This window comes from Cherax quadricarinatus, chromosome 72, assembly GCF_038502225.1.
Source record: "Cherax quadricarinatus isolate ZL_2023a chromosome 72, ASM3850222v1, whole genome shotgun sequence".
Classification (NCBI taxonomy): domain Eukaryota; kingdom Metazoa; phylum Arthropoda; class Malacostraca; order Decapoda; family Parastacidae; genus Cherax; species Cherax quadricarinatus.
In genome coordinates this window covers 907,742-933,599 of record NC_091363.1, presented here as the reverse complement: position 1 = coordinate 933,599, position 25,858 = coordinate 907,742, and the positions used below count along the sequence as shown (strand labels likewise).

General features: G+C 37.1%; 1 protein-coding gene across 5 annotated transcripts; it reads left to right on the top strand.

Moving 5' to 3' along the window:
• The first annotated feature begins 1,442 nt into the window (after positions 1-1,442).
• On the top strand, positions 1,443-25,852 carry LOC128701239 (synergin gamma). 5 transcript variants are annotated; one of them, XM_070100253.1, is made up of 15 exons: positions 1,444-1,647; positions 4,631-4,832; positions 5,087-5,317; positions 6,000-6,086; positions 6,614-6,724; positions 9,005-9,541; positions 10,491-11,690; positions 11,996-12,135; positions 14,917-15,015; positions 18,278-18,366; positions 19,085-19,206; positions 21,314-21,470; positions 23,006-23,151; positions 23,274-23,485; positions 23,678-25,852. In XM_070100253.1, exons 1-14 carry the CDS (start codon positions 1,619-1,621, stop codon positions 23,451-23,453), a joined length of 3,330 nt encoding a protein of 1,109 aa, XP_069956354.1. In that variant the 5' UTR covers positions 1,444-1,618; the 3' UTR covers positions 23,454-23,485; positions 23,678-25,852. The 5 variants fall into 5 exon arrangements, with proteins under 5 accessions (XP_069956357.1, XP_069956354.1, XP_069956355.1 ...); XM_070100254.1 differs by having other exon boundaries at positions 4,652-4,832; positions 23,274-25,852; XM_070100252.1 differs by having other exon boundaries at positions 23,274-25,852.
• The last annotated feature ends 6 nt before the right edge of the window (positions 25,853-25,858 follow it).

Genomic DNA, 25,858 nt, shown 5'->3' with positions numbered 1-25,858 from the left:
GTTGAGTTAGTTGAGTTAGTTTAGTTAGTAGAGTTAGTTGAGTTAGTAGAGTTAGTAGAGTTAGTTGAGTTAGTAGAGTTAGTAGAGTTAGTAGAGTTAGTTGAGTTAGTAGAGTTAGTAGAGTTAGTTGAGTTAGTAGAGTTAGTTGAGTTAGTTTAGTTGAGTTAGTAGAGTTAGTTGAGTTAGTGGAATTAGTAGAGTTAGTTGAGTTAGTAGAGTTAGTAGAGTTAGTTGAGTTAGTTGAGTTAGTAGAGTTAGTAGAGTTAGTTGAGTTAGTAGAGTTAGTAGAGTTAGTTGAGTTAGTTGAGTTAGTAGAGTTAGTTGAGTTAGTCGAGTTAGTTTAGTTAGTTTAGTTAGTAGAGTTAGTTGAGTTAGTCGAGTTAGTTGAGTTAGTAGAGTTAGTAGAGTTAGTTGAGTTAGTTGAGTTAGTGGAGTTAGTAGAGTTAGTAGAGTTAGTTGAGTTAGTAGAGTTAGTAGAGTTAGTTGAGTTAGTAGAGTTAGTAGAGTTAGTTGAGTTAGTTGAGTTAGTTGAGTTAGTGGAGTTAATAGAGTTAGTAGAGTTAGTTGAGTTAGTAGAGTTAGTAGAGTTAGTTGAGTTAGTTGAGTTAATAGAGTTAGTAGAGTTAGTTGAGTTAGTAGAGTTAGTAGAGTTAGTTGAGTTAGTAGAGTTAGTAGAGTTAGTTGAGTTAGTTGAGTTAGTAGAGTTAGTTGAGTTAGTAGAGTTAGTAGAGTTAGTTGAGTTAGTTGAGTTAATAGAGTTAGTAGAGTTAGTAGAGTTAGTAGAGTTAGTAGAGTTAGTTGAGTTAGTGGAGTTAGTTGAGTTAGTAGAGTTAGTTGAGTTAGTAGAGTTAGTTTAGTTAGTGGAGTTAGTTGAGTTAGTAGAGTTAGTTGAGTTAGTTGAGTTAGTAGAGTTAGTAGAGTTAGTTGAGTTAGTAGAGTTAGTAGAGTTAGTTGAGTTAGTAGAGTTAGTAGAGTTAGTTGAGTTAGTAGAGTTAGAGTTAGTTGAGTTAGTAGAGTTAGTAGAGTTAGTTGAGTTAGTTGAGTTAATAGAGTTAGTAGAGTTAGTAGAGTTAGTAGAGTTAGTTGAGTTAGTGGAGTTAGTTGAGTTAGTAGAGTTAGTTGAGCTAGTAGAGTTAGAGTTAGTTGAGTTAGTTGAGTTAGTAGAGTTAGTTGAGTAGTAGAGTTAGTAGAGTTAGTAGAGTTAGTAGAGTTAGTTGAGTTAGTTGAGTTAGTAGAGTTAGTTGAGTAGTAGAGTTAGTAGAGTTAGTAGAGTTAGTTGAGTTAGTAGAGTTAGTTTAGTTTAGTTGAGTTAGTGGAGTTAGTAGAGTTAGTTTAGTTAGTTTAGTTAGTAGAGTTAGTTTAGTTAGTTTAGTTTAGTATTATTATTATTATAATCAAGGGGGAAGCGCTAAACCCGGAGGATTATACAGCGCCTGGGGGGGGGGGGGATGTGGAAGGCATTCAGGCTTAATTCGGGGAACTGGAGCACAGATCCAATTCCCTAAATCAAGAGCCCCTCACCAACATCAAGGAACCTTCCTTGAGTGGATTTAGTTTAGTTAAGTTAGTTGAGTTAGTTATGGTGTTAAGTATGAGTGAACCTTAACAAGCCAACAACATGTCAGGTGGCAGCCACAACACTATGAGGTGAGATATTTTATTATTTACACGGTATATAATAAAGTTATTGACTGGGCATGTTACCAGGATGTATAATGAAGGTGTTGAAGGATGTATAATGAAGGATGTATAATGATGAAGGTGTTGAAGGATGTATATGTGGCTATAATGACCAGTGAAGGATATATTGGAGGTCAGAACCGAGGACAACCTCTGACATCTTGATTTATGTCTTGTAAATCGTCGAGAAAACCGTTAAGTAGAAGAATGAGACACTTGTGTAACATTTGGGAATCTTCACTCAGGAAACGTTTCGCCAGTCAGTGGCTTCTTCAGTCCAATACATCGACTCCAACCTGAGGGACTGATTACCTCAAACTTCTCATCAGCTTCCACATTCCTCGGTATTGGACTGAAGAAGTCACTGGTTGGCGAAACGTTTCCTCAGTAAAAATTCCCAAATGTTGTACAAGTGATTAATGTCTTATATTTTTGTTAATAAAGGGGAGGGTAGCGCTAAACCCTTAGGGGTCATTACTCCAAGACTATGGGAAGAACTTAGTTTAGATCCAAGGTAGAAGGGAATAAATCCAGTTCCATGAAATGTAATGAAAATGTAATACTAATAATGATAATGTAATACTAATAATGATAATGTAATACTAATAATGATAATGTACTACTAGTAATAATGTACCAGTACTGTTACTAGTACCACTACCAATACTAGTATACTAGTATTGGTACTGTTACTACTATTGCTACAAATATTATTATTATTACTACTAATACTACTTACTAATACGTACTACTAACGGCGCACTCTGGCCTGATCACTAAAGCTCTCACTTTACATGGCAAGGATCTGCGTTTGATTCCCAGCGCAGGTAGAAACATTGGGCGTGTTTCTTTACACTGGTTATCTCTGTTCACCCATCGGTAAAGTGGGCACCTAGGAGTTAATCGACTGGTGTGGGTCGCATCCTGGGACGAGGACCTAATTTGCCAAAATGCTCTGCATAACTAACGGCTTTCTATACACAGTGGTACCTCGGGATACGAACAGCTCAAAACCCAAATAATTATGTAAGTGTATTTATGTAAGTGCTTTTGTAAGTGGATTTTTGGAGGTCTGAAACGGATTAATTTAATTTACATTATTCCGTATGGAAACAAATTTGTTTGGTATCGGCATTCGAGCAGCCTTCTGGAACGAAATAAGTTCGTATCCCGAGTACCACTGTAGTAGTATGTCATTGATGTTGGCTATGTCTGTATACCTTGTACAGTGGAACCTTGAAAATCGAACGTACCAAATATCGAACGTTTCGAAAATAAGACCATTTTTTCGGACAAACTGTGTACCAAAAATCGAACGCGTTTCAAATTTTGGACCTCCAGGTACGGGACCTGTCCACTGGCCCGCTCTGTCCACGTCCCCGCGCAGGCGCCGTGAGCAGTCTAGCTTTGTTTATCCTTGAGTGAACACTAACCTGCGATCTCATTCACACATTTTATGATTATTTAATTGTGTTTAGTGCTTGTGGGGCTGTGAAATAAGCTGCCACGGGCCCAAAGAAACTTGCTAGCGGTACCCCTGTGGTAAAGAAAGTGAGAAACACCATAGATGTGAAGAAGGAAATAATACAGAAGTATGAGATTGGAGTGAGACTTGGTGAGCTTGCCAGGATGTACAGAGGACTGTGGACAGTTATTTTGTGAGACAGAAACAGACGACTGTGGAGTTATTTTGTGAGACTGAAACAGACGACTGTGGAGTTATTTTGTGAGACAGAAACAGACGACTGTGGAGTTATTTTGTGAGACAGAAACAGACGACTGTGGAGTTATTTTGTGAGACAAACAGACGACTGTGGAGTTATTTTCTGAGACAGACGATTGTGGACAGTTATTTTGAGAGACAAACAGAGGACTGTAGACAGTTATTTTGTGAGACAGGGGTCCAATGACTCTCAAGCTGGTCCTAGTGGCATTAAAATACAGAGAAGGGAAGCAACCCCAGAGAGGGCTTTGATACTGGAAGTCCTCATGGAGGGGGATTCTCCTTCCAAACAATAACCCCAACTCCCTCTCTCCTCCTCCCTATCTTCCAGATGCCATCACCAATCTTCAATGAAGGTAAGTAAAAATGTTATTTTATATTACTATACATAATTAAAGACTATAGCATTTGTTGTGTGTATGTAAAGCTGTAATTAATCTCTATAAAATGTATTATTTTTGTGAATATTTTTGGGTTTCTGGAACGGATTAATTGTATTTCCATTATTTCTTATGGAAATATTGCTTCGAATTTCAGACTTTTCGAATTTAGAACTAGCTCCTGGAATGGATTAAGTTCGATTTTTGAGGTTCCACTGTACATGTACTTGTAGTACTGTAAATAGTTATTATTATTACTACTGTAGTATTACTACTAGTGCTACTACTAGCACTGCTGCTAGCACCGGTACCACTGCTTCTATTAGTATTACTAGTACTAATGTACCAACTTACTACTAGCACTATGACTAGCACTACTAGTACAAGTACTACTACAACTACTATGGCTAGCACTACTTAAGCTATACTAATACTACTACAAATACTAGTACTACTGCTAGTGTTACTACTACTAGTACTTCTTCTAGTACTGTTACTACTAGCACTATTATTACTACTACTACTGTTACTACTACATACTACAATGATAATATCTTTACAACAGTATATAAATTACAGTAATGCCAGGGTAGGTAACTCAATGAAGTTAAGATAATTAACCCAATAATGCCTAGATAAATAGCCCAGTAAAGCCAAGATAAATAATATTAATCCTAAGGACACAGTTGTACTGGTAATTATTTAATAAGCAGATACAAATCTGTTTTTTTTTTTTAATATAAAGATTTTGATAATCTGTCAAATAACATATGTAATTTTTTTTTTTACTTCTGTTTAGCTATATAATTCTTGGCCTGCCTTTGATAAGTAATGACACTATTTATAGGCCAGGTCATATACCTAACAGCAGCATGGGGCAAGGTGGAGCATGGGTGCCTGGGATGAGTATGCCTCCTTTGGGATTTGGCGTGGTACCTCAGCAGCCAGGCGGCATCCTGACACCACCACAGGTTGGAGGTCAGCAAGTGGTGCCTCAGGCTGCCACACACATAACAAACTGGCACCAACAACAATTTATGGCAGCCAAGGTATCACTGTAAATTTTTGTGACTTCCTGCTAGCTGAAATTTTGAATACTGTTTAGTTTGGTGAAGAGGGCAGTAGTGTTTGTTGAAATACACAGTAATATACCATAGTTTTCTTATTTTCTGTTTTATTGTTTATGTTTGTGTTTGGTTATTCATAGAATTACAGTGTTTTGATCATTTTTTATCTCAGACATAATTATTGGTGTAATTCTAAATTTGAGGGTTCTAAATATTCTAAGTTGTTTTTACTTCAGTCGATGGCTATTTCGAGTGCTATAGGAGTCCAGCCCCTGAGTCAACAGCAACAACAGCATTTCAACCAACAGGCACAATTTCAACAGCAACTTCAGTATCAACAGCAGCAACAGTGGGCTGAAGCTCAGAAGATGGTTGAGGAACAGAAGAAACTATATGAGCAAATGATGAAACAAAGACACTTTGATGAGCAGAAAATGAGACTCAAGGCATTCAACACTTCTAAAAATGTATGTAATAAGGTAGCTCGCAGAATACCTTATAATGTGATATTCATTTTATTCAGCTATGGCTGTGGTCTGTACATACTGATATTTATTTGCTCTTCATATGGAAATACACTGCCTGCTCTGCACTTCCATATGAGTTTGGGATATTTGATATTTTAGAGTGACATCTACAGTGTCCTGTAGCTTGATTGCTAGCGCACTCAGCTCACACACTGAGGTCAGGGGGTCCATCCCTGGTACAGCTGGAAATGTTAGGACATGTTTCCTTAATGCACTTACTGTCCATGTTCACCTATCAGTAAAATAGATATTTGGGTGTTAGTTGACTGGTGTGGGTCAATCCTGGGACAAAATTGACCTAATTTGCCTGAAATGTTCTGGTTGACAAGTAGTTTTCTATATATTAGTTTACCATTGATGTCAGCCAACCCTGTATACCTTGTACATGTACTTGTAGAAATAAAGATACGTATTATATTATCTAAACTGTCATATCTGCATGCCTCTGGCATGACAGTGATAGTGTAAATGATGGTGAAAGTGTTTCTCTTTCGTGTCACTCCTCGCCACCCTGCCTCAGTGGGAGATGGCCAGTGTGTTCAGAATAAAAAAAAATACAGTATCTAACACTTTTATTGCCTTCATCTGAATCTTTAAGTAATATATTTTTGTAATTTTTTAGGTGGGCGTGAGTGCAGATTCCATGATTGAAAATATATTAGGTACCAAAGAAGTTACAAAGATGAGGTCACCTCAACCGCCAAAGAAGGTAGGATATATCATTTATGTAATATCATTTGCTTTGTCTTTATTAAATCTCTTGTGTTTGGAGCTCATGATGGCAGAAATGCCGGAGGTTAGCAAAAGGCAATTTTACTTGATACACAAGAGCCTGACTCACCGATTACACAATAACAGACCAGTCAGCCACCTTGCTCACTGGTCACGGATGACACCATATGGAATTTTTAATCAGCAGTCATTTTAAAATGTAAATGGCTGTTGATTAAAAAAATGAAACAAAATATTTAGCATTACATGCTATGGGTGCATGTTTGTCAGAATTGAGTGTACCCATTACTGGTACAACTTATTTTAAAAATGCATTTCAAATGCAAAATAAAATGGAAAAATAATGAGCACCTGATTCATATTGTAAGAAAAGTAGAAATTTTCATACAGCCACATAAGGATATGCAGAACAGTAGCTATCGGGCTCCAGCCATTTTTTTTTTTTTTTTTTTTTTTTGCTGGCTTATAAGGAATGTCCCGAATAACAGTTATTTTCTGTTACAGCTTCCTGCAGTTGGTACTGCACCAAGTCAAGGATCAATCACAGTCAAACAAGGCTCACCTGTTGATTGGTCCAAGCTGAATAATATCAACACTTTGTTTAGTGCTATCCAGGTTGGTTGGCCATTTGCTGGATTCTTGTACGCTCGAATTGCCAATCAGACTTGCACTTTTTTGTTGAAAATGTTCAGAATGGGACAATTGATTAGAAGTTGCATGTAGATTTCTTTAGTACACACATTGTGCTTGCTCTCAGTCTTCAACACAAAGTAAGAACATTTCAGTTTCAAGCTTGTATAGGAAATTCCATATGGGTCAACCTTGCTGCTATGAATGATGCTCAATATATATTGTCAACAAATGCCATATAGAGCTCTCTCAGGACACCATGTAGCCTGAGTGTATTTGTAATGAGAGTGATTATGATTTTTTAATGTATCTTTGTAAAATTTTGTCTCATTGTTTAGGAGTACAATGAATGAACCCTTCTTCATCTTCATTTGATCTTATTCTTATCTGAATTAGTCTATGGGGACTAGGTATATTTTGTTTAAGTGGCTATTGTTTTTAGTTCTGTTATTTATCACCATGGTTTGTGTTTGTTGATCTTTCTGTCATCTCCAGCTGAAATTCTGTATTAAGTTCTCAGTGTCCCTTCATTATCTTGTTTGCTTCCTTATCTTTCATAATCCTATTACCTATAGAGTTGTGACAGACATTAGTAAAGGCAACATTGTACATTCATTTCTCATCACCTATTTTTATTATTTTCTTTCATTTTGGTCCCATAGCTTACCTCGCCTTTTTGTTCTGCCCATCACTTAATTTTTCCTCCCACTGGTACTTCCCACCTTGGATGGTATTCCCACCTTGGGAAGTACCAGTAGTTAAAATCTGCCCTTCTTGTTTTTAAAGGACTTGAAATTTCACAAATGTGCACTAATGTAGACTTAATCAGCATTTTTACAATACAGAGGTTTTTAAGGAGCATATATAAAGTGCAACATTGTACAAGAGTCTACTGTCCTTCTCAGAAGAGTTTATATATGTGTAGTTGCCTCCGGTAGAGGCTTGCATGTAATGCATGTGTTTCTTCTTGCCACAGCAATATCACTGTTCTTATGCTACTGCCTTACACATCAGACATATCTTCTTTGCGTGTTGCCTATATCGTAGCTGTTTTTTATCGTAAATAATTTGTTTTAAGCATCACAGGCTCCTAAGCATGTTTATCACTTAGTGAAAGTTGTCCGTTGTCTAATAATTCCATGAAAGTTGTATTAATGCTGAAAGATGAAGCTTGTCTCATGTGCCTTTATCAGGGTGTGGGGCATAAGTGGCAGAATAGACTTGTGTACCACTCATAACTAAGAAATTAAGGATAGAAATTGTGAAGCTTAATTCAAATGTGCAATCTTCAAGGCATACAAATCTTAGCTGAAAATGTTGCACAGCAGGAATGTTATAAATAAACATGTTTCTAACACCAGTGCTCCTTTTACCCTTTTTTCTCTTGTCCTTAGACTACCTCTACTACTACTACTACTATACTATTGCCTCGCTAACGCTCCACTCTCTTGACTTGTGTCACACCCACTACTCCTTTCTTATTACCACCACTGCCACTATTACAATACTTACTATAACTGCTATTACTACTACCACCACCACTGCCACTGCCACTGCCACCAACCACCACTACCATTATGCTACTACCTCCTTTCATTCTCCTGGCCCTGCCCCCTCTCATATATACTGGCTTCCTTTCCTTCGCACTTGTGTGACTAGTTAATGGTTCAAGTCGGACCAAAACATAGTCATAAGTTTCTCTCCCATGTGCAAGTTATTTGTGTATTGTTCCAGTCACAGTACTATCTCCTTTTTTTATTCTTTAATAGAAAGCAAATGTAAATTTTAATTGTTTCTTTGCTCCTAATACAGTACTTTTTTTCTTCCTACATGATTGTTTTGGTGGTAAAGTTTAAATCTGTTCGAGGGATACTGTATGTATACGCAAGTCTTGGTATCAGTGAGTGGTATCAGTGGTATTGGTGAGAATACTTGGCAGAATATGATGTACGCATAGATGTTTTCCTGATTTATATATTTTAATAGTAAGATTTTTAAAACAAATACGCAGATTCCTTTAGTAGTTATAGCATGGTATTCCTTATGAACTATTTTAGTAGAATTGTTCTTAGACGAGCTCTTTCCCTTTTTCAGTAAGAAAAATGTATATGTCCTGTTTCATTATGTAAAACTGGTTAATGATTTATTTTCTTAGCATGTAACTTTGTGAATTAAAATATTTCTAAAAAATCTATCTTTGTCATAAAATTTAATGTTTTTTGTACTGGTATTACATCATTAAGCAAAATGGCAATTTCTGTTTAGGGTGGAAGTGGTCTCCCTCCCTCTGCTGGAGCATCAGGACAAATATCCCAACTATCACTGCATGGATCTGACACCACTTCTGGTGCATCATTCTCCACGACTAGCATTGACTTGACTGTACAGATGACTTTTGGAAGATCAGACAGCTCTTTCAGTGGCCACCTAAGGTTACCCAGTGTACCTTCAGAGAATTCTACAGATGTCAGTGGCTGTGTTGGAAACATTGGCAATTTTAGCCCACTTGTGGAAAGTGGCAAATGTTCAGCAATTACTAAAAAAAGTGATAGTAAAGGAGTGTGTCTTCCAGGCTGGTTGAGTGAGAGTAACTCTATACCGGCAGTATATCAGCAAGCCGGTGCATTAGTGGAAGGTAAAGATGGATGGGTTGATACAAGCAGAGCATATATGCTTTTAATGAAAACTGGTCTGCCTCCTCCTCTCTTGGGAGTGCTGTGGGAAATGGTCAACCAAACTCAACCTGGACAGCTTCTTGGCCAGGAATTTACAGTTCTTCTAGCACTTGTTGCTCTTGTACAGGTAAGAAAGTTATTATGTTTGAGAAAACAAATGTCACTTATGCCTTACATACTGTAGTTTTGAAAAAAGAGGACTGAAATGGATGTTAAGCATTTAAATGAAAAAACTGCAAGCAAAGAAGTTCCAGTGTTGTACTTAAAATCTGCATTAATATTTGTAAGCAAGAATATTTGCAGCAGTATTTGTCTGCTCCTCTGGCAAGACAGTGATGGGGTGATTGATGGTGAAAGCGTTCCTTCTCTTTTGAGTCACCCTACTTTGGTGGGGGACATCCAACATGTTAAAAATAATTTGTAGGCAGTAATTCTGTATCTCCATGGGGAAGTGGAACAGAATTCTTCCTCGGTAAGCAATGTGTGTTGTAAGAGGCAACTAAAATTCCGGGAGCAAGGGGCTAGTAACCCCTTCTCCTGCATAAATTACTAAATTTAAAAAGAGAAACTTTTGTTTTTCTTTTTGGGCCACCCTGCCTCGGTGGGATACAGCCGGTGCGTTGAAAGAAAGAAAGAAGTAATTCCGTATCTGTGATATATTGTACATTCACTGTGTGTGATCACTGTGGCCTTGTATTATAAAGAATTAAGTATTGATGGTCTGATTGAGCTTAGTACATCTGCCATGAGCCTGGAATGCTTAAACAATATTGTATACAGTCAGGGACACCTGCAGTTGGTTAAATTTGGTTAATTGATGAACATCTAACCTAAACTTTATAAAGTATGTAGAGAAATTAACTTAAAATTTTACATAACAAATCAGCAATGCCGAGTGCAAACATAAATTTGTCTTCTCACAGTTTCAGGGATAGAATTTGTCTATTTCACAGACTGCATATGGTGCATCAGAGCTGGCAATATTATTCCTTTTATGCTTTAAATATAAATTATAACCTGTTTGGTTTTTTCAAAGGTGTATATTAATTGCCCAAATTTTTTTTGCATATTTTCAGAATGGGAAATCCATCACAAGCAGTGAAGTAGTCAGTACTCTGAAGGAACCCATTTTGCCCATTATTGACCATCCAGCTCTTCTTCCACTTGTCCAGGATTATATTAAGCAAAAGCAGCAACAGCATTCACATGCAGAAAATAATAAAGAAAATGCAACATCAGGAGTGAGCCCATTACTAGAAACTCAGCAGGTTCCATCCTTGAGTAAGGATGATGATGATGATTTTGATGATTTTGTCAGTGGACCTAGTCAGGATGCAGCAGCAGTAGTAACCTTGCCACAGTGCACAGCCTCTGTAACTCCGATGCCAAACACTACAGGACAGAATAATACCCAGGCTAAGTTAGCAACACCCATTGTTGTACCTTCTGTCCCAGGCGGAGCCTCACAGCTTGGTCAGAGACTTTCAATTCCGAGTGTTGAGAAAATAAAGAGAATGAATCTACCTAAAGTTGGATTTTCTCCTGAACTTTCTCCAAGTACTAGTTTTGATCATACTTGTGATGATGAGTTCGATGATTTCCAGAGTGCAGCTCTTACTAGTGTTGCCTCATCTACCACAAATGTGGTCCCATCTTTCACACATGTGGCTCATACTGGCCAGTCGATTTTCTCAATTACACACGGCCATGGCAGCCAGCATTCTGCTCCAGCACCATCTATAGAATCCTCTACAGTTACCCCAACTTTACTACAACCAGAGAAAACTGGTCAGTCAGAGGACAAATATGCTGTATTCAGGGAGCTGGAAGCTCCTGCAGAAGAGGGACTTCATATTTTGCCATCCATGTCCCATGGTGCTGGAACTGCGGAACCTCTTGATGAAAGCTTTGGAGACTTTTGTAGCAGTGAACCTGTGAGTTTAACAGTCTCCAGCTTTCCCCCAGCTTCCACTCTGACTAATACAGGGACGAATAACACCTCACCTGATAGTTTTGAAGTTTACAGCACTCCTCCAGAAATGATAACAGAAAATAATGTAGAAAATTACTTTGAAGCAGATTTTGGTGGTGCATTTGCAGCATCTACTCAGCCTCCAAGTAATTATGCAGATATTCATGAGGCCATGAAACGTGTAGAAATAGAACAGAAAAGAAAGGAAATTAATGATTGGAGTGATCCATTTGGAGAGTTCGAGGAGCCACCGAACGTGAGCAGCACCTCGACCACAAGTTCTATACGAGTTCCACAACTGAGTGTAAGTGTTCATTTTTGTTTTGACATTCACAGTGGAGTAGAAAAATTAGTATTTTTGGCTGAACTACTGGACTAGCATTTTTAACCAAATTACAAGTTGATGAAGAGCTCTTGTGTCAAGGAATTGGAGCTATCCCTTCCTATAAGTACTTATTGCTCCCTATTTCCCATGTGCTAAATAAACACTATGGGTTAAGCACTTTCTTATGAATGCTGTATAATAATAATAGTAATAAAATAATATGCCTGTAATAGAAAGTAACCAAATGAGTACATAGTAAATAAGTTCATCATTTATCTTTATAGCTTGATCTTGGTGATGAAGATGAGGACTTTGGTGATTTTATGGGTCCTGATTCAGGCATTGTTGATTCTGTTGGTATCTCCGGCACCCATCCATTCCTGAACCTCTCGGAGAATTTAGGAGAAACTCATTCTGTTGCCAGGTAAATCTCATTATTTATTAGTGTGGTAATTTTGATGTGTGGGTTTTGGGGCTCATTTAGTGCTGCTGCAGAGGTTAACATGGTTGAAGCATATTTTGAATGTTGCAAGAGAAAATCCTGTGTACTCTCCCACCTGTAGTTTATATGAATGATAACCTCTTTGTGGTTAGAGAGCATCTTTATTGTGGGAAGAAGACACTTATGTACAGTTCTGGACATTTATTAGACGAAATGTTTCACCACAAGTGTCTTCTTCAGGACTGAAGACACTCATGGCAGACATTTCCTCTAATAAATGTCCTGAATTGTACATAAATGTCTTTTTCCAAATATTATCTGTATCAACATACTATTTTTCATGTCTTTAGTGTTGAGCTTATCATGCTATTTTTGAATTCCCATTGTATATAGCACATTCTTCTTCTTGGACCCCATTTCAGTAGTCTCTCACTTGGGTTTCTAAGTAGCCAGTACTGTTTCCTTATTATCCCAGTATCATTTTATGATCATATACACGTACTGTATACCTATGTAGTAGGTTGGTATACAGTAGTCACCCAGGGAGATATTACCATTCTGCCAAGCGAGTGTAATATGAAAGCCTGTAATTGTTTTACATGATGGTAGGATTGCTGGTGTCTTTTTTCTGTCTCATAAACGTGTGAGATTTCAGGTACATCTTGCTACTTCTACTTACACTTAGGTCACACTACACATGCATGTACAAGCATATGTATACACACACCCCTCTGGGTTTTCTTCTTTCTTACTAGTTCTTGTTCTTGTTTATTTCCTATCTCCGTGGGGAAGTGGAACAGAGTTCTTCCTCCGTAAGCCATGCGTGTTGTAAGAGGCGACTAAAATGCCGAGAGCAAGAGGTTAGTAACCCCTTCTCCTGTATAAATTACTAAATTTAAAAAGAGAAACTTTCGTTTTTCTTTTTGGGCCACCCTGTTTCGGTGGGATACGACCAGTTTGTTGAAAGAATAAGATGTACAGTAGAGTTATTACTCTTTACCTTCAAGGGGATGCATGTGCAAGGCTCTTGATCTAAGGAATTGGATCTGCCCTTTCCTAGATCAAACCTGATTACCTCTTGTTCTCCAGGTACTGCATAATCCCTATGGGTTTAACACTTTCCTGTGAACATCATAATAATCATGTCTCCTTTTCTTCTTATGAAACAATTAGGACATTTTTCATTTTTCTGATCATTATTTGTAACTTATATTTTTTAGCTCTGGGAGCAATCCCATATAATATTTTTGTTTTGTTTTTTTGTTTTATCTACAGTACATTATTAGATGCAGACACCACTATTGCTGCATTTTGTAATTTTAGTCAGAATTATACATTGAACAGTTATATCATTTGTCCATTCATATATCTGAAAGCCATTTTGAATTTTGTCAGTTATGATTTTTGCACTACATGTGGTCTGATGACAGTTTTTTTAAACACCTCGGCCATTTCCCACTGAGACAGGGTGCTGCTAAAAAGAAGAAGCACTTTCATCATCACTCATTCCATCACTGTCTTGCCAGAGGTGTGCCAATACTGCTGTTCAAAAACTACAACCTCTATCTCCACCCCTCCTTCGGAATGCAGGCACTGTACTTCCCACCAGGAATCAAGTCTGGCTTACTGGTTTCCTTGAATCCCTTCATAAATGTTACCTTGCTCACACTCCAATAGCACATCAAGTCATAAAAACCATTTGCCTCCACTCTCTCCCATCTAACATGCTCATGCCCGCTTGCTGGAAGTCTAAGCCTCTCGCACTCAAAACCTCCTTCCCCCCCCCTCTCTCCAACCTTCCTAGGACAACCCCCTACCCCGCCTTCCCTCCACTTACAGATTTATACACCCTTCAAGTCATTCTGTTTTGTTCCATCCTCTAAATGTCCAAACCATCTCAACAACTCCTCATCAACTCTCTGGATAATACTTTTAGTAACCCCACACCTAATCTCCAAGCTACAGATTCTCTGCATAATATTTGCACCACAATATTTTTAGCTATTATTAACCGTAGATCACTGTCTTTGACAGTGAGAATTTTCAGAACAAGGAAAACAGTGCCAATGATGACACTCTTCAAATAGCTTGTGCTTCCTCACTGAGTAATGTTTAGTGTTGATGACTCTACAGGACAGGAGATATAGCTGGAACAGATATAGAAATCATTGATGGTTGGGATAGAGAGCTGGGAATACTTTGTTTAATTTTATGTTATCAGAATGTCTAGTTTTTTGTGTGGTTGTTATGTCTTTCCTTCTTAGTAATCGTATACATGTATATTGAATGTGCTGTCTTCTACAGGTCCCCTTCCTTGGTGAGAAATGGCCATTGAGGTAAAAAAAATATTTATATCACACACCTTATAATGTGACATAGCATTTATTAATTTTTTTTTTACTGGGTGGGCTGATAAGGCAACCAAAGTTCTTAGTCAAATGACCAAATGTGGATCATTTTATGAAGACCTTTGTCAGGAGATATTTACCGGTTTCCTAACTAAAAAATATCATCTTCCTCTGATCTTTCTCCTGGCTTCCAGTGTTGGCATTTCTTTGGTTCTTTGCTTATCTGTGTGAGAATTCATGTACATCATCTGAGGGATTTTTTTTTTTTATATACTCTGGCCATTTCCCACCAAGGCAGGGTGACCCAAAAAAAGAAACACTTTCACCATCATTCATGCTATCACTGTCTTGCCAGAGGTGCACAAATTCAGCAGTACAAATAGGGATTATCTAATAAACTTATATTTTGTTTCAGTCTTGAGCTTCCTGGCTTAGAGATGACAGTGGGACTTCAGCCCTCAGAGACCCATGGGTCAGGCTCCAATCAGTCTCCTGATCTCTTTATACAGCCCAGGTGTGTATGCAGGAAACTTTATAAGCATGTATTATTTAACTTGCCGTCTCCCACCGAAGTAGGGTGACCAAAAAAAGAGAAAGCACATTTCATCATCTATCATTCAGTTACTGTCTTGCCAGCCACATACTGACATCACAGTTTAGATGACTATCTGAACTACAACATCCTCACTCCTCCTTCAGAGTGCGGGCACTGTTTCTAAGTCTTGAAAAAAAAATTTTTGTGTGTGTTTAGTGAGAGTGTATACAGACTAGTAACATGTCTGCAATACTTTCTCCTTTATATTTGTTCTGCTGTTAGTTATACAGTTATATTATGTCCAGTGGAACTGATCATGAGTAATATATTACTTTGTTCAGTCAACTGTCCCCGCCTGCTTTGTCTCATCCATTTTTCCTGTTTGTCTCAGTTTTATCAACTTGGTGCATTGCTAACTTTCTCTGTACTTTCACCTGGCTCTTCCCTCTTGATCAGTCTCATTCTCTCCTGCCCCATGCATGAGATTTCTGCTTCCACTTTGTTCTCAGCAAAATCTCTGCCATGTAAATTTATTGCAATCAGTGACTGTTATATCTTAGACATTTTACCAGTCCTGAGGACAGTCATAATTTACAAAAGCAAATCCATAAATTTAAAAATCTAATATATGAAACATATTCCATATTGCTAAAGTTAAAAAGAGAAACTTTTGTTTTTCTTTTTGGGTCACCCTGCCTTGGTGGGATATGGCCGGTTTGTTGAAAGAAGAAAATTTCACATACGAATTGAGCATGAAAAATTTACATTTTTATATACATGTAAAATCTTCATTTTGATTTCTATTTACATTAAAAAAATAAATATGTACTGTACGATACACTGATGATTAAAACTGAAAAAAAATGAGAAGCATTCTAATACATTTGAAGTAAATTAACCTTATTAATCAGAATGATCTACAGTAGGGCCCCACTTAATCGGCAGGTCAGGTTCCAGGCTACTGCCGGAAAGCAGACTTCACCAGAAAGCACTCCATTTTGTCCATTTATAAATGCATATAAATGCCTGATAACAAGCTTACACTAACATATATTAAGTTAGCAATAGAACTAGGCATTAAAAAGTAAAATATACACATAATACATTCATTATTTACCTCAAAATATTTGTAGTCTTAATGTAGGGCAAAAGGTGAGTAGTATTTACTCTAAGAAGTCAGGTGTGGCAGCCCTCCTGGCCACCCCACCCACACATACAATACTACGATGTTTAAAGCTCCCTCGAGCGGTAAAATGCATATACAGTACACACATTACTTACCTTAAAATATTTGTAGTCTTAATGGTCTTAATGTAGGGTGAGAGGTGAAAAGTATTTATTTGTAGAAAGTCGTGTGGGAGGCATAGCATCCTGCCTGGCCACTCCCACCTACTACGACATTAAGCTCCCTAGAACAATAAAATGCATACTATATAGTACACTCATTAATTACCTTAAAATATTTGTAGTCTTAATGTAGGGTGAGAGGTGAGTTTTATTTGTATGAAGTAAAGTTGAGAAGTATGGGTAGCCAGGGAGGGCAGCCCTCACCACTCCAGACCACCTACATGAAATATAAACAAACCAGACGAATGTGTCTGGTTTTGGTCACTTTACATTGTGTACAAGTTGTCTCCACGTTGATACAGTTGAATAAATAAAGAGAAACACTTCCATTCTCATGTAACACCATTTTTAGAAGAAATGACACCTTGAGTGAAGGCATACAAAAGGAATAATTTTCTAGTTATCCCCAGTAATATTATAGTGACACATTTTCTCTGATGTTGGACTACAAGTTGTCTGGCTACCACAAGTCCTACAAGTTGCCTGGCTACCACAAGTCCTACAAGTTGCCTGGCTACCACAAGTTGCCTGGCTACCACATCTCATATTTATGTTAATTTATTCCACTGTGGGGTGTATTTAGTTGGATTTAGCAAAATGTCTATATTAACGTTTTATATGATATTTAATGCTCCTTAGAGTGATTATTATTGTGTTGTTATTATCATCATTATTAATATGGTCTTCAAGACCAATAAGACACTCTTAGTGATTTTAATGTGTACCAGCATGCCAGCACAGTGTGTAAGTTTGCTCAGGTACAGGTACACATACGTATAATTATCAGTTATAATAATAATAAAAATATAGGTATGTAGTCCGCCTGAGCTACATATCTATACCTACCTACATAGCTACACGATATTTAATGTGGCCCAGAGTCATATTACCATCAACATATCATGTTCACTGAGTTTAATCATTTCTAACAACTACCTTTAGATGGCATCATAAACAAAGAGAGAAGTAATGAATAATTCATGCCGAGAATTGTAAACAAAAGCGTTATGTATTAAGGGGAGTGACGTAATGTTCTCCCTCCACCCGGCAACCACATCTCCATAGCATATAAACAGCATGTTTATATGCTATGTCATGTGTTTCTTATGTAATTTTGAAGAAAATATCATAGATGGATTAATGAAAATGTCTATAATGACGTAAAATTAGACATTTAATGTGCCCAAGCGTGATTATTATTACATAATAGAGATGTGCTCATGGAGAATGTAAATAAACCGGGTAGCCCACACCGTATTTGAAAGACCACTTGCCATATAGAAAGTTTTGGTCATAATTTGAGATCGCCATATTAGAGGAACGCTGTAAGGCGAAATGCCGAAAACCGGGGCCCTACTGTACAATAAAATACCAAAATATGCTCCAAATGCACTATAGGTAGAGTGTACTATATTGTATAAATATCTGTTGAAATGATACATTTTATGTAGTATTGTAGTCCCAATTTGTTATATGTATTTTTTTTTTTTTTTAATTTTGTTGATCTTAGCTTTAAATACAGTTTTTGTTGTGAAAATGACACACTTTTAGCTGATACTGTAATTCTGTGTGTTTAACACTCTATTTTTTATTATAATAATAATGTAATTCTGTGTTGTACATGGTAACATATTAATGTACAGTAGTATGTAGAAGTTAGTTGTATATAATAATCACCATACCTAATGTATCTACAAGCTTAATATTATATTGTACAAACATTAAACAAGGTATTCTTTACTAAACATAGTCAACACCTCACCTAGGTTATCCAGTAATATTTGGATACCTGATCCTGACCAGTGCATATAATTGAAGGCTTTGTGAATGTGTTTACACTGCCCAGTTCGAGACTGCACGAATAGCAAAATACTAAAGAGTTGTCAACCCTTAGGAATGAGATTGGTGGAGTAGAGGATCAGCTGCGTAATCTTTCCTTAGAGACATCAACAGCATTTGGGGAAACTTCTGGAAATGGAAGTGGTAAGTAGATATCTTCGTATTCATATCGTTTGTAAGTTTTACTAATTAAACAAATGCAGCCTCTCCTCACTTAACGACGGAAATCCGTTCCTTAGACCACATCCGTAAACGAATTTGTTGCTAAGTGAGGAGCATACTATAATGGAGTGGGTTTGAGTCGATCATCTTTGATGTTGTTTTAATGTCACCTTTGCACCATTTATAACATTTCTGGTATACTATTTTTAAATGTTTGTACAGTAGTTAATTGCATATTGTAATAGACAGAATAGAGGAAATCATCTCTAATATACATTATTTAGTTATGCATACTGGTCAGAGAGCCCGTCGTAAGTCAGTCATCAGCAAACGAGTACATTGCTAAGTGAGGAGAGGCTGTATATCAAACAATTAGTCTGCTTAGAATGTTATTTTTGTGTGAATAAAATAATCATATTGTTTCAGTCTTGAGTTCTTTTTTGCAGCTATAATTTTAATGAACTCCACGAGGAAGTGGAGAAGAATCCTTTCTCCGTAAGCCATGTGTGTCATGAGAAGCAACTAAAATGCTGGGAGCAAGGGGCTAGTAACCCCTTCTCCTGTATAAATTTCTAATTATAATAAGAAAAAAGAAGAAAAACTTTATGAAAGTGTTTCTTCTTTTTTGGGTGGGAGATGGCTGGTATTTTAAAAAAGAAACTTAATGAATAATGTAAAGCATGATGTGATCCTCCAACAGGTGCATTAACAAGTGGTGTTAGTGTAGGTGTCACTCAGCTACCCGGGTCCGGCTCTGTATTAGATGCTTTTGGCGGTGGCTTGGTGGACAAGTATAGTATCATCAGAGAGGAAGCTAGCAAGGTATGTAACATAAATGTTCTTGTTTATATCTGAAGGTCAGTTCTTGGCTATTACTCTTTATGCTGAAATTTTTGCCTTAAAGTAATACTTATGCAGAAAATGTTGTACCACTGCTCCATTCAGCATACAATAATCAGTCAGTCTGGTAGACCACTATTGTTGTTCAAAATAAATTTTTAAAGGTTTCCCTCTGCCATTTGAGTGCATAGTAATGGTATGCAATTTGTTTTACTTTCCTCACTATGCAGAATTGATTCCTCTTGTTAATGCATGTGTTGTATTTATTTTATTATTGCCAGGAGCACTGACAGATCTCCCAGACCAAATCACTCAAGAAACACACATTTGCCATCACTTATTCTCTATTTGTCTTCCCAAAAGTGCAAGGGACATCACAATTCAAATAATTGAATGAACCACAATATCCACATCCATCTTTCACAGTGCAGACACTCTACATTCTACCTCCAGAACTAATATCTTTCACACCCTCCTTTTAACCCTTCCTGGAATGTCACCTACACCACCTAATTTATAAACCTATCTTTTTCCATCCTTACTAAATGATAAAACCAGTTGTTATTTAACTCGTTTGGAATTTTCCACTTAGACACAGATATTGCAGTTCAGTGTTTTTCCTGCTGAATTGCAACCTCTTGATTCAAATTGCTGAGTACAGACAAGTCAAATCAGGCTTAAAAAATTAATCTTGACTGGCTTTGATGATGAGTTGATTAGTTTCGAGAGTCTTTCTACTCCTGGAGCCCAGCCATAGAAATTGTTTGATCATATTAATGCATCGTTCCAAACCCCCACAAACCACTCTTTTAAGATCATTACAATATAATAAATGTAGATATTCTAGTAGCTACTTGTTTACATTTCACATCTTTTACATGTCCTTTTCAACTCTTCCTCAGGGACCAATTAACTAACATTGTTTTGGAATTTATGCACCCTCTTTCATCATCCTTTCCCATTCCATTCTTTTCTGCTTGGTATTGACATCATACATTAATCTCAAGCAAGACATTTCCACACCTTTCACCCTTTTATCTGCTGCAGTATATAAAAACCATGCTTCACACCCATACTTAATAGTACTCCTTTGATTGTGATTTACCTTATCCTTTGGAGACTCACTTGCTAAAGAATTCACTCCCAAGTGTCTGATTACATTAATTTTGTAAACACTCCTCCCATTCCAACCTCATACTTCTACATACTTCTACATACTCATTACCTTTCTCTTTTTGGCATTCACTTTAAGCTTCCTAATTTTACATCCTATCATTCTCTACTAATCTCTGAAAAGTATTCACTAACCTGGAAAAACATCTGGAAAATTCTTGGTCATAAGTATTTCAAATTATAAGACTCGGTTGTATCATCATTCTAATTTATATGTGAAGGAAGCCTGACTGTGAGAATAGAGTTTGTCTTGATCTCTAGTCTTCAATTCTCCTTCTGCTGATTGGCCCCCATAGGTTTAACACTTAACATAATAATAATAATTATAATAATAAAAATAATAATAATGGAAACAAATAGTTTTTAATGGAGATGCTGCTGGAATGTGAGCAAGATAACTTTTGCTAATAAACAGACTTTATTTTTATAAAGTAGAGTTCAGTACATTATATAATTAGGGATTCAGAGAAATTGGTTAACTGAAGGAGTCCTGGAAATGTGAAGGAGAGGTGGGAATGTTACAGTGATGGGCAATTTGAATTGTGATGTCAGCACACATTTGGCAAGACAGATTGAATGAATGATGAATGTGTTGCCTTCTCTTGGTCACCTTGCCTGGTGGAGAATTTTTTTTTATGTATAGTGGACCCCCGGTTAACGATATTTTTTCACTCCAGAAGTATGTTCAGGTGCCAGTACTGACCGAATTTGTTCCCATAAGAAATATTGTGAAGTAGATTAGTCCATTTCAGACCCCCAAACATACACGTACAAACGCACTTACATAAATACACTTACATAATTGGTCGCATTCGGAGGTAATCGTTATGCGGGGGTCCACTGTATTTAAAAATAGGTTAACCATGTGCTATTTTAAACCTAAGCCAAAATGTAAAAAATGTATTTACCTCTGCAGAATACTCATGATGAAGCTCACACTGGGTCCTGGCAGCGGTGTCTACAGTGCAGTGTCCAACTTTTGCAACAAGCTTATGATATTCTTTCCAGTCTTTCCCAAGCTGAGCTAAAGGCTCAGGTTCTCGCAACCAGTCAGATGCAAGAGTATTTAGCCAGTGAGTTATATTTTTCCCATGACAAATTTGTTAATTCTCCATGGGAAAGTGGAACAGAATTCTTCCTCCATAAGCCATGCGTATCATAAAAGACAACTAAAATGCCGGGAGCAAGGAGCTAGTAACCCCTTCTCCTGTATATATTACTAATTTAAAAAGAGAAACTTTCAATTTTCTTTTTTGGGCCACCCTGCCTCAGTGGGATATGGCCAGTGCATTGTAGGAAGAAGAAATTTTTTAATATTGGTTTTAAGATTCTTGAAAAATATAGTAGAAGACATATAGAGACATAAATGTGAATAATTATTATTATTTTCTAAAACATTCACTAATCTTATTTCTGTTTTTTTTTTCTTGAATTCTACATAGCTATTTCATGATATTCACACCATTTCATACCTAGATATCCAAACAAACCCATGAAAACGAGTTCCAAATTTTTGTTGTGATTCCCCAGCCATTTATTGGTCGAAGTCTGTGATGTGTGTGTAGGTGGGAATTAAGTAAGGACAGTGACAGATAGAATTAAAGTCAGAATTACGAGGAGCAAGAATTAGACACTCCTTAAGGAAGGTTTCTTGATGCTGGTGAGGAGGGGCTTCTGATCCAAGCCCTTGGACCTAGCATCCCGTTCCCTTCCTACGTCAACCCTGATTGCCTCCCACTCACGCAAGGTGCTGTATGACCCATACTTGTTTAGGGTTCTTCCTCATGGTTCTTTTTTCCTGTATCTTGATTTGACTCTACATTAGCTATTATTGTACTAGTTCCTTCTTGTCTGTGGAGCCAGAGAATTCATCAATCTGTTTTTAAATTAGACACATGTGCAACTCTTGGGTATCTTTATTGAGGAAACGTTTTGCCACACAGTGGCTTCATCAGTCCATACATAGGAGAAACTTGAAGAACAGGAGGAGAATGAGGTAATCAGTCCCTCAACCTTGAGTCGATGTGGTCAGTCCATCAATCTTGCACATGTGTCTAATTTAACAACATGTTGGTTCTTTGAACCATTCATCTACAATCTGTTTTTACCATACATTTAGCAAACATGTAACTTTTTCAAATTGTAAGTTTTCAGTTTTTTCTCTGTCACTGGTATATATCTGTTTGTTCTTTGAAAGCCCCTTCAAGGAGTGCTTTGTGCTATTAATAGGCTCTTGATCTAAGGAATTGGAGCTACCCTCCACTTCCTTGGATCAAGCCAAATTGGATTGGCACTTCACCATGAATATACACAAATAATCCACACATAGGAGAAAGAAAATTTTTGATGTTTCGGTCTGACTTGAACCATTAACCAAAATATTGTCAAAAAGTTTCTCCTATGTGTGGGTTATTTGTATTGTGCCAATCATGGTATTGTACCTTTGTGTTCTTTCTTGGCAAACTTTGAGTTTGCTAACTCAATTATACATCAACATAAGTAATTCCTTACTAGCATTGTTATGGTGTTTGCTGTATTTCCATCATTCACTTTCCTGTCTTTATTATCTTTTCTTAAATTTTTGTAATTATTTTTTCTTTGAATTTAGACCTACAGGAAGTCTGGCATGTCTGTAAGCGCATCTCATCATCTAGTCAGCAAGTAACTACAAGTGCCAAAGTAGATGAGTTACTAACTCAAGGCAAGACTCTTTGGGATGATATATCCAGTTCACTAGATAACAGCATTGTTAAGGTGAGCTGTTATGATCAAAATAGAATGAAAACCAGTGTTAGTTAACTAAAATATACATATTATTAAAGAAATGCAATCATATATTTATTTATTTATTGTAGTTTTCATCTGTTTCTTTTCAGGTTGAAACTCAAGAAGGAGATAACCAGATGGGAGAGAGTGAAGTGTGTGGGGTTTGTCTCACAGGAGGGGGAAGCAAACTCACATATGGTGGACACTCATATCATCCTCCCTGTGCCAACCTCTGGCTCAACTGTGTTGACTTGCTCTTGCCTTCTTTAACTCCTGTAACTCTGCTCTGATTAAAAAAGTAAATTAATAAGCCACATGAAAGGTATGTTTGAATAAACAGTCTAAGATTTTTAAGGAATATTTGTCTTGCCAAATTGTTTTTGGCTTGATTGTATTCAGGTTATATTGTAACTTAATATTTTGTATTAAACAATAGACTATTCTAAATCTCATTCTATTTTTCTGAACTGTGTATTAATTGTTAAATATAAGAAAATATGTTCCCTTTTTTCAGCTGCTTCATCTTAGCTGCATTGTTGCCGTACCTTCACCAGTATATATCTGTGATTGTTTTTGTCTACCTCTTGAGAGGCAAATAGATATAAACACACAGTTATGTATACTTTGTGTGACTTCTCTTCCATGATATGCTGTCAGGGTAATTATGCAGTCAGTATTAACTCTACATTGTTTATGTTTCAAGTAACTCTCTTCCATTAATGAATATTTCTTTTAGATATAAAGCCATCCTGAACAGAATTTATTAACTATAGTGTCATGTACATGTTTATTGTTTTCAATGCTCATTCCTGGAGGCATAACATGGCTGCGTGGTGAGAAGATTCTACAAGTGATATGCTGTTGCTTGTCATTCAGACGTTTATGATTGCCTGCAAGCACAAGCTGTAAAGATTTTTTATTCAAGTTATCCTTATTCCATTCTCTTTTAGTTGTGCTTGAAGTGTTCCTGCTCCATTCCATTTAGTTTGGTGTAAAATGTACTTGTCTCATCTCACTAATTTACATTTTAGTAATTTATTTACGTTGTAGTAATTTACTTTATCCCATTTCATTGGGCTTCAAACATGGTCTTTAAACAGCTAGTGTTGTTATGCCTTTTATTATTTTATTAGCTAGAAGTGTGACTATAAAATATGGAAAAATAGTAAAGCAGTATATCACTTAATAGTGCACCAGTTCTTGATGTGGGCTGTAGTATGTATGCAAGTAACACAATTAAATTGTTAATTGGAATTACCATTTATTAATAAAGTGCTGATTAGTGCTGCATGACCCATTCGAGTTTAGCAGTTTCTTGTGACTATAACAATAATAAGGAAGTGCTGTATAGAGGAATAAGTGTGTTGAGTATATTGGGTAATATGCATGGTAGAATTATTATAAAAAAAGTAAGAAGAACAAGTTGGATTTAAGGAGGATAGGGAATGTGTAGACAGATGTTTACACTGAAGCATGTAAATGAGCAGTATTTACATGACAGTAAGGAACTGTTTGTTCTATTTATATTTTTGGAAAAGGCATATGATAGGGTAGGTAGGGAAGCAGTGTGGCAGAAGTTGTAAGTGTATGGAATAGGTGGTAGGTCACTGAAAGGTTAAGAGTTTTTAAGAGGATAGCAAAGCTCAGGTTAGGGCATGTAGGAGAGGGGGATTATTTTTCAGTAAAAGTAGACCTTAGACAGGGATACATGAAGTCACCATGATTGTTTAACATATTTATAGATGGGGCTGTAAAAGAAGTGAATGCTAGGGTGTTAAGGAGAGGTGTGGGATTAAAATACAAAGAATCTAATACAAAACTGGAGTTGTCACAGTTGTTTTATGCTAATGGCATTATGCTTTTGGGAGCCTGAAGAGAAGTTGCAAAGGTTGCAGACAAATCTGTGAGGTGTGTAAAAGAAGGAAATTAAAAGTGTAAATAGCAAAGAGCAAGATGAAGAGGATAAGCAATTTAGGTACTGAAAGATTGGATATCAGATTGGAAGGAGGGAGCACAGAGGAAGTGAAAGTGAACTTATTGGCAGATGGGTCTTTGAAAGAAGAGGTGAACCATGGAGTTGATGAGAAAAAAAAGGTGGGTGATGCATTGAGGAATCTGTGGAGGCAAAGAATATTAACCATGGCAGCAAAAAGGAAAATGTATGAGTATCATGGTGCCAACACACTTAATGGGTGTGAAGCATGGGTTGTGAATGTTGTAGTGAGGATGCTAGAGGCAAATAAGTGTCGTGTCTGAGGGCAGTGTGTGGTGTAAATATTATGCAGAGAATTAATAGCTTGGAGATTAGGAGGTTTGAGAACTAGAATTATTATCCAGAGGGCTGATGAGGGGTTGAGGTGGTTTAGACATTTAGAGAGAATGGAGAAAAATAGGAGGGTTTATAAATGTGTAGTGGAGGGAAAGTGGGATAGGAATCACCCTAGGAAAGAGTGGAGGGAGAGAGTAAAGGAGGGTTTTGTGTGTGAGGGGCTTGGACATCCAGCAGGCATGTGTGAGCATGTTAGATAGGACTGGAGGCAAATGGTTTTTGGGACTTGATGTGCTGTTGGAGTGTGAGCAAGGTAACATTTTGTGAAGGGATTCAGGGAAACCTCCTTGCATCCTGGAGGTCTGAAGTAGTGCCTGCACTCTGAAGGGGGTGAGGATATTTGCAGTTTGGAGGGGCATCTGAACT

What these genes read in the sequence shown, in the direction of transcription:
- LOC128701239 (XM_070100253.1), top strand. Translation starts at nt 1,619, where the DNA reads ATGTCAGGTGGCAGCCACAACACTATGAG. An exon ending in AACAATTTATGGCAGCCAAG is followed by an intron (nt 4,833 to 5,086) that starts GTATCACTGTAA and finishes TTTTTACTTCAG; the next exon opens with TCGATGGCTATTTCGAGTGC. An exon ending in GAAACTCATTCTGTTGCCAG is followed by an intron (nt 12,136 to 14,916) that starts GTAAATCTCATT and finishes ATTTTGTTTCAG; the next exon opens with TCTTGAGCTTCCTGGCTTAG.